We start from the raw sequence: 8,862 nt of genomic DNA on the forward strand, positions 1-8,862 counted from the left end.
GATTGATTCTGCTTCAGCATCACGTCTTCATGTTGGGTCCGGCCAGAGGACTTTGTCCACATCACAGACAATGTCATCTCTGCAGGCAAAGGAAAAAACCCTGAAGCCAGATCCAGCCTTGACAACATTCTCCACACCTTTCTCGTCCTCATTCTCTTCCTGCTTGTTCACCTCCTCTTGCTCATCCTCTTTCTTCTCTCCCTCTTATATTGTTTCCATCCTTTTTTGGTATCAACATTCAGTGCAACATTTTGAGTCAATTTAAGCACTCGGAACTGACTTGTATTATGTACAGCTGGTTTGGTCACATCATTAGAAATAAGTGTGAACAATTCTGAGTCGTTGTCGATGACAACTGTGTTGTAGTTGTGTTTAACTTTTGCCTACCTGTATTTAGCAATTTGAAACATAAGTGCATCACAGTGCAAAATGTGTTTTAGTGAGTTAGAATGTGTTTAGAGTTTTGAAAAAGAGTGCATGAGATTTGCAAACAGTGTTTTAACTACCTGCACTTGTTTACAGTTTTTCTCGATTGCTTAAACACATTTCTTGAAACTATGCCTCGTATTCTCAAAACAGTAAACACAAATCCATAACGTCTCACCCAGTTCCCCAAACATCCTATTTTAAGGTCAAAATGAAGCTCTACACTCAAAACCATTCACTCTTGCTCAGGGATGTAGTGGAGGCTAAACGCACGTAAACGCCGTTTACGCACCTCCCAAAATTTGGAAATAGCGTTTGCCCACCTCCAAAGTGCGTTTATCCACCTCTACATTGCGTTTATCCACCTCTAAATTTCACGTTATTTGAGCGGACTTTGCTTTTCCAGTGCGTGATCGCCGATCGGCACATGATTCGAGCATTTGGGCCGTTAACTACAGAGCAGAACGCGCAGCGCGCAAACACGGAGCAGAGAGCGCAGCGCGCCGAGTTGAGTAAAGTTGGCAATAAATTCACAGATTCGAACTTCCCGGGTCAATAACTCGTGAGCTAAACGTTGTTACTACACAAATAACACCTCTTTTTAATCGTAGTAATGTAGACAAGCAGCTACAACCTATTTTTTCTCAAAACGAGCTTTCCCTCACAGTGGACAAAATACATTGATCTCTATGCTCAGGCGGCAGAGAGGCAGATCCGAAGGGACCGTCTGCCAAGTGCAAAACCCGAAAACAGTCAATAACTTCACTGTCACACACTATAGTGTCATCAAAATAAGTTCACACATCACTGCTGTCCTGTTGGTTATACTACAACACTTATTTTGTATAAATATATTTTTGCATAATTTTTATGATTATTATTTATGAAAAATATTCAATAACTGCACTGAAATTCACTGTATTGTTGCCAAATTCAGTTTACACATCACTGATGCCCTGATGGTTATACTACAACACTTATTTTGGGGAAAAGAATATTTTACATTGTATATACAATTGTAAATGTATAATTTTTTTGAAAAATATTAAATGACTGCACTGTAATTCACTGTATTGTTGCCAAATTCAGTTTACACATCACCGACGTCCTGATGGTTATACTACAACACCTTGGTAGTACCATCAAATGATAGCCTATAGCGATGTCATCAGGATACACATACACCGGTAGGCAGTGGCCCATCTTACCGGGTGACCACGTCATGGTCCACCAGAATTTATAGTTTACCCACCTCTTTTTTTACCACTACACCACTGCTCTTGCTGAAAAACAAAACAAACTTTTGACACACAAGCCCTCACAAACACACACTACAACAAATAGTCTAACACACTGGTGCAATAAATTCAAAACAACATTTCCAAAACTGGTAAGTTATGTTGCTTGTGGTCTCTCTCTCTCGTCCTCATCCTCTTCCTCCTTGTTCACCCCCTCTTACACTCTTCCTCCTCTCCCTCTTATATTGTTTCCATCCATTGATGGTACCAACCATAGACTGTAAAAAAATATGGACGACGCCCCTTCGCTCTCTTGAAGTGTAATTACAGTTCCCTTTCGTGGTCACTCCGAGTTACGTCGGATGACGACGAATGGGGTTTCGCTTTGAAAGCCTATCACCTTCGAGTATATAAAACGAGCCAATGGCAATGAAATGCCATGGGTCTGCGGAATTTGCATAGCGTAGGTCCGCCCCCCTCTGGGGGTATATAAGGAAGTACGCCGGCAACATGCAGATATGTTTTCGCTTCGGAGCCGAGAGCTATTCTTCATTCCACATAGAAGCCTGATTCCTGAGTTATCTCTTTTCTCTTCATCTTCGAGACGAGCGAACTCTCCGGTGTTGGTGTGACGGCGATCTCCAGCGAGTGCACATTACCCTGCTGATCTGCTCAGTGATCTGACAGATAGTGTGTTTCTCCCTGGCCGCTTCAACATCGCGGAGTTTTTCCTCTCACAAAAGAGCATTGCACACGGCACGTCTTTTTAAAGATGCCTCGCCCGTGCACTTCTGGTTGCGGTCGCAATGTGTCTTCTTCTGATGGGCACAATCGCTGCTTTGTGTGTTTGGGCATTGATCACGCTAAAGCAGCGCTTGTGGATGACTCATGTTCTCACTGTGGGAACATGACCATCTCCGCGCTTCGGTCGAGACTCAATGAGCTCACTCGAGCGAGAGTCCCCTCATCCACACCCCGATCTACGGTCTCCCCGAGAGGCTGTACTTTGGCTGATGGCCAGGGTGACCTGAGGGTGACGGTGTGGAACAAACCGCCGATTCGTCCACGGTCCACACCCCCCTCTCCAGCGCTGGTACCCGCGAGTGTCCAAACTGAGACCGCTGGTCCCTCTACGGAGGCCCCGCGAATCTCGTTTGGCGCTCCAGATGAGGATGCAATGTCGATCGCTGCATCACAAGGTGGGCAGGAGTCCTCGGGAAGTGAGGATTCGGCTGTGCTGCCACCTTCGGGTGTGCCAGCATATGCCCGAGTCTGATCCCGAGATGACGGCCATGCTTTCCCGGGCAGCCGCGGCCATTGGGCTCGAGTGGTCCCCGCCACCCGACCCAGTGCGTTCGCGGCTGGACGATTGGTTTTTGGGAGCGGCCGCTGACCCTCGTCGGCGTCCAACCCCAATACCTTTCTTCCCGGATGTGCATGAGGAGGTCACACGGTCCTGGAAGACACCATTGTCTTCCCGCGATCGTTCGTAGACCTCCTCCGCCTTTCCTCCGCCTTTCCTCCCCTCGATAAGGCTGCTGCTTGTGGGTACACTGGGGTTCCCCCGGTGGAGCATTCTGTCGCGATGCAGCTGTGTCCGGCAAGCGCTTCTTCTCTGGGCGACCCTAAGCACCCATCCAAAGCCTGTAGATTTTCGTCTACCCTGGTGGCGAAGTCTTACAGAGCGGCGGGACAGGCAGCTGCCTCTTTGCATGCCATGGCCATCTTGCAGGTCTACCAGGCCCAGATGCTCAAGGACATGCACGAGGGCAGGACTGATCCGGGGCTCTTTGATGAGCTGCGTGCCGCCACCGACCTTGCTCTCCGAGCGACGAAGGTGACCGCACGCTCCCTGGGTCAGGTGATGTCCACAGCTGTGGTCCAGGAGAGACACCTGTGGCTGAACCTGGCTGATATGCGGGAGGCCGAGCGGACTCGTCTGCTCGACACCCCCATATCCCAGGCCGGCCTCTTCGGCGGTGCGGTCGAGGACTTTGCCCAACAGTTCTCGACCGCTCAGAAGCAGACTGAGGCGATTAAGCATATTCTACCCCGACGGCCCGCTGCTGCCTCCACCCAGCCGTCGGCACAGAATCCTCAGCCTGCTCGCCGCCGAGGGCGCCCTCCTGCGGCTCCCGCCCCTCCTGCACGGCCCCAGCAGCAGCCTCCATCTGGGCCGCGTCGTGGAGGAAGCCGCAGGAAGGCGCCACAGCCCTCTCCGGCCCCGCGCCCCGCTAAACGCCAGGCTAAGCGGCGCCCCTGAGACGGGCTGCTCAGGGTTGACAGTCAGTTCTTCGCAGGAGGTGGTAGCAGGGCCACTCCTTCCCCTGGTGGAGGGCCGGGGGAGAATCTTTTGTTCTCCACTCCCCGCTGCTCGTACAACGACGAGCAGTACCCTAATGTGGTTAACCCTCTGAGGTCGGCAAACGCGCCCCCGCGTTTTGTTTGATTTTCTTCACATTGTAGTACAATAAACTTAAATTACTCCGTCATTTATGGTCATACAGAAAAAAGAAATATAAAAAAAGAATCTGTGATATTTCTACTTTTGTATGTGTCCACTTACAATCAAATAAAAACATTGTGCTTTTGTAAAATAAAGAAAATAAACAGGGTGTGCGTTCTGCCTCTCCGTCGCGGTGAACTTTTTTTTCTTGAGCACGTCTATAAACTGAAACAAAACTCAGCGAATACTTCTCACACATTTATGAGCCATATACCTTTATAAACATTTAAGTGTGTACTTTTAAATGATCGGATTCAAACTGAAAACAAATATTCTCTGTTTATGTAATTTGCATAAAACCAACAGGATGTTCAGTATCTCAAACGCTTGCTAATTATTTTTTAATTCGACCACGCCCACTCGCGCAAAAGAGATTCACATGCAAATCTCCAAATGGAACGCGAACGCCCTCGTTACCTCAAACACAAAACACCAAAACACTTCACAAGTCTCTGCTTTTCGTCGAGTTTGGAAGACGTGCTGTGAGCTTACTGGATTTACCTCAGAAGAAGAAGAACGCGATTTGAAGACAAGAAAGATGTAAGGTAAGAAATTCTTACTTATTAGTTTATGGTATTATTGCATAAACTTCACATTGCAGTTGAACTGTTGCTAGATATATGGTGAATATTATAATATTTTGACCCGTGTTTACTGTTAAATACTGTTTGTGGATATCTGCTCAAACGTAGATATGTAAAATATGGTAACCATAATGTTTCATATATTGGAGCGCGATCGCGTTTGAATGTATCATATTTTGGAGCGCGGTCGCGTTTGAATGTATCATATTTTGGAGCGCGATCGCATTTGAATGTATCATATTTTGGAGCATGATCGCGTTTGAAAAGTGAAATGCACCAAACAATAGGCTTTATATTTTTACTATTATCTCATTTCATATCATCATAACGAATGGAAACATTTGAAGTAACATATGATAATCAATATATTTTTCTCTAGCATAGTTGTTACTGAAATTCTTAGATTTATGAAAGATTTATAGGCTGCTATAGGCTATTGTTATTATTTTATGCAGTACTGCGCATAGCCTATGCCTACAAGGCACAACAAACCTGGTGTTCATTATATTATATATTGTTGGAAACATTTGTGTGTGTATTCTGTGAATTTTAAAAAGCAATTTAAACCAGAAAAATCAAAAATGTATTCCCAAAATCGTGCAGGCCTAGTTTCTCTTGATACCAGTATGTTCACTTTTTTCTTTTCTTTCAGGGACCAGATGCCACTGAGTCCTGCTGTGAGTCTCTGTACATGAACATGGTAAAGTGAAAATCAAACACCTTGGAAATGAAAGGTATGTACAATGTTTTTAGGAATGTCACAAAGGTCTCTGTCTTTGGATCATTGTTTTCAATGTGCTCTTTTGTCATTTGTTGTGTATCTTTGGATTATGTTGTGTTGTAAATAAATCCAAACAATCTAAAAGCCATTCTTTTTTAAATCTCCTCATTCTTTGTGCAAGGTTGCTCTGAATGACAGGGCCTGATAGCTCCTAATAGGGCAGTTAGGGGAGTGTCTTTGTCTTTCTCAGGTGTTGAAGGCTTACATATTCATGAGATGATCACGCCTCTTCGCATATGGCTTTCTCACACAAAACACGTCTTCGAAATTTTTAATCAATATATTGTCTTATCTGAATGAGCAGTCAGGGTGATTTTCACATAGTTTTGGAGCAAATATTCTAGGCTACGTGATACAATTTTCAAAAGTCTTGTGAAGAAATAATCAGTATGGGTTTCATGGCCTTATTTCAGTGACAATTTTTTTTGGTATTTTCACAAACCACACATAAATGTCATTATCTCAAAACTACAAACTTTTACATACATGCTGCTGATATATTATTGTAGCAGAGTTTGTGCTAAATACAGTGTAATAAGACTTTAGCCATGAAAATGTCACAAGTAACAGAAATAAGCACAAATGTCAGAGCATGTCAGAACACCTCCAGGGCCAGAAAACAGCTCAGACCTCAGAGGGTTAAAGAAAGAACTGGTTCCCCCAACCCTGAGCACACAGAGTTCTCGGACCATAGTGCGCGCCGCCCACGGGTCCCGCCACTATCGTCCTCCTCTGTCACAGAGTTCTCGGATGACAGCACGCGCCGCCCACGGGCCACGCTCCTCTCATCCCCCTCTGTCGCCAGACCCCTGCCAGAGCACGCCCCCGTGGGACGCTGGTCCTTCCCTGGCCTCCTCTGGGAGGACGCGGCTAATGACCGTGCCCCCGCACAGGGCCGCTATGCCACCCTCGCCTGGGCCGGTCATTCCGCCTCGCTGCACCACCGATGGTACGTCTGTGGTTCGAATGACCCCGCTGGCGCAGTTTCTGGAAGCCTGGCTAGAGCTTCCCAGGCTGTCCCGCTGGGTCGCGAGAACCATCAGGCTCGGCTACGTGATTCAGTTCGCGCGGTCTCCTCCCCGCTTCAGGGGAGTTCGCTTCACTATGGTCGGTGGCAATGCCCCTGTCATGAGAGCGGAGGTCGACACCCTACTGGCGAAGGGTGCGATCGAGATTGTCCCTCCAGCTGAAATGAAGTCCGGCTTCTACAGCCCTTACTTCATTGTACCGAAGAAATCCGGTGGGTTACGGCCAATCCTCGACCTGCGCGTCTTGAACCAATTCCCCTGAGGAAGGACCTGCTTTCTCAGGAACGGGTCACCCTTTGGCACCCTCGTCCCGATCTTTGGAATCTCCACGTGTGGCTTCTGGACGGGACGAGGCAGGTTTGAGTACCCTACCACCAGCGGTGGTGGCTACCATCACTTCCGCTAGAGCATCGTCCACGAGAAATGCCTATGCGTTGAAGTGGAACCTCTTCGTCAACTGGTGTTCTTCTAAACATCAAGAAACCACGAAATGCCCGATCAGTGTCGTGCTTTCCTTCCTGCAAGAAGGGTTGGAGCGAAGGCTGTCTCCCTCCACCCTGAAAGTGTATGTTGCCGCCATTGCCGCACATCACGACGCAGTCAATGGTAAGTCTCTGGGAAAGCACGACCTGATCATCAGGTTCCTGAGGGGAGCGAGGAGACTGAATCCTCCTCGTCCTCCCCTCGTACCCTCTTGGGACCTCTCAGTGGTTTTAACTGCCCTGCAGAGTGCTCCCTTTGAGCCTCTGCAATCAGTGGAGCTTCCTGTCAATTAAGACAGCGCTCCTGGTTGCATTGGCCTCCATCAAGAGGGTAGGGGACCTGCAGGCATTTTCGGTTGACGAAGCGTGCCTGGAATTCGGGCCGGCTGACTCTCACGTGATCCTGAGACCCCGGCCTGGATATGTGCCCAAGGTTCCTACCACACCCTTTCGAGACCAGGTAGTGAACCTGCAAGCGCTGCCCTTGGAGGAGGCAGACCCAGCCTTGGCACTGCTCTGTCCAGTACGCGCCCTCCGTGCTTACGTAGACAGAACGCGGTGTTTCAGGACCTCAGACCAGCTCTTTGTCTGTTATGGTGGGAAGCTGAAGGGAAAGGCTCTCTCCAAGCAAAGGTTGCCCCACTGGATAGTGGACGCCATTGCTTTGGCATACCAGCAGCAAGGTCGACCATGCCCCCTTGGTGTGACGGCCCACTCCACTCGGAGTGTGGCATCCTCTTGGGCTCTAGTGCATGGCGCCTCGCTAACAGACATCTGTAGAGCTGCAGGCTGGGCGACACCTAACACATTCGCGAGATTCTATAATCTCCGAGTGGAGCCAGTTTCTTCTCACGTACTCGCTTCAACTAGCCGGTACTAGATTCTGCTCAGGTGTCTTCGCTTGCTCGCCATTCCTCTCCACGGACGGGATACGTGCAATATTTTCCTCAGGTGAGCCTAATAAGCCCTGAGTCTCCTCCAGCACTGTCGACGTCAACGCCAGAGTTATGCCACCGGCAGCTTTCGCGATTGGCTAGGTGCCTCCATGTGCTTGGTTCCCCCTCTGGGCGACCCCCACATGTGTATTTCCACTGTAAGCCTCTCTGAGCATGTGTCTTTCCCTCGGCAAGCCACCTTGCCACCCCTGGGGTTGAAACATTCCACCTGCGGCTGGACACCCCAGTGATATTCCATATGCAGCCCCTTGGGGTCATATGTGTATTCCAAGTCCCCCCCCTTCGGGCTGGGCATAATTGCATATTTCCTCTGAGATATGGTTCCCAGTGTACCTTGGTATTCCTGTGTTAAGTAGGACTCCTTCGTCCGTGCTAGTCTCACGACAGGGAGCTCAGACTTACGCAGGGCACTGGAAGACAGCCGAGGTGGCGTGATTAGACTGGGGACCCCATTCGTCGTCATCCGACGTAACTCGGAGTGACCACGAAAGGGAACGTCTCGGTTACGTATGTAACCCTCGTTCCCTGAGTAGGGAACGGAGACGTTACGTCTCCCTGCCACTTCCGCTGTGCCGCTGGGAATGCCTGAGTTCAGTCTCGGCTCCTCAGCGAAGACATATCTGCATGTTGCCGGCGTACTTCCTTATATACCCCCAGAGGGGGGCGGACCTATGCTATGCAAATTCCGCAGACCCATGGCATTTCATTGCCATTGGCTCGTTTTATATACTCGAAGGTGATAGGCTTTCTAAGCGAAACCCCATTCGTCGTCATCCGACGTAACGTCTCCGTTCCCTACTCAGGGAACGAGGGTTACATACGTAACTGAGACGTTTTTTTCAATCGCTAACAAGCGCTTGC

The 8,862-nt window shown here is 48.7% G+C and overlaps 1 protein-coding gene across 1 annotated transcript; it reads left to right on the forward strand.

The window, feature by feature from the left end:
* Positions 1–3,245: 3,245 nt before the first annotated feature.
* LOC309506587 (uncharacterized protein) lies at positions 3,246–6,801 on the forward strand. The gene is made up of 2 exons (XM_082180429.1): positions 3,246–4,065; positions 6,171–6,801. The coding sequence occupies exon 1, from the start codon at positions 3,250–3,252 to the stop codon at positions 3,925–3,927; it is 678 nt and encodes a 225-aa protein (XP_082036555.1). The 5' UTR covers positions 3,246–3,249; the 3' UTR covers positions 3,928–4,065; positions 6,171–6,801.
* Positions 6,802–8,862: the final 2,061 nt, after the last annotated feature.

The sequence above is a fragment of the Leuciscus leuciscus genome, assembly GCF_965113295.1.
Source record: "Leuciscus leuciscus genome assembly, chromosome: 9".
Classification (NCBI taxonomy): Eukaryota; Metazoa; Chordata; class Actinopteri; order Cypriniformes; family Leuciscidae; genus Leuciscus; species Leuciscus leuciscus.

Excerpts from the sequence above, each read along its gene's own strand:
- LOC309506587 (XM_082180429.1), top strand. The coding sequence starts at position 3,250 with ATGCAGCTGTGTCCGGCAAGCGCTTCTTCTCTGGGCGACCCTAAGCAC.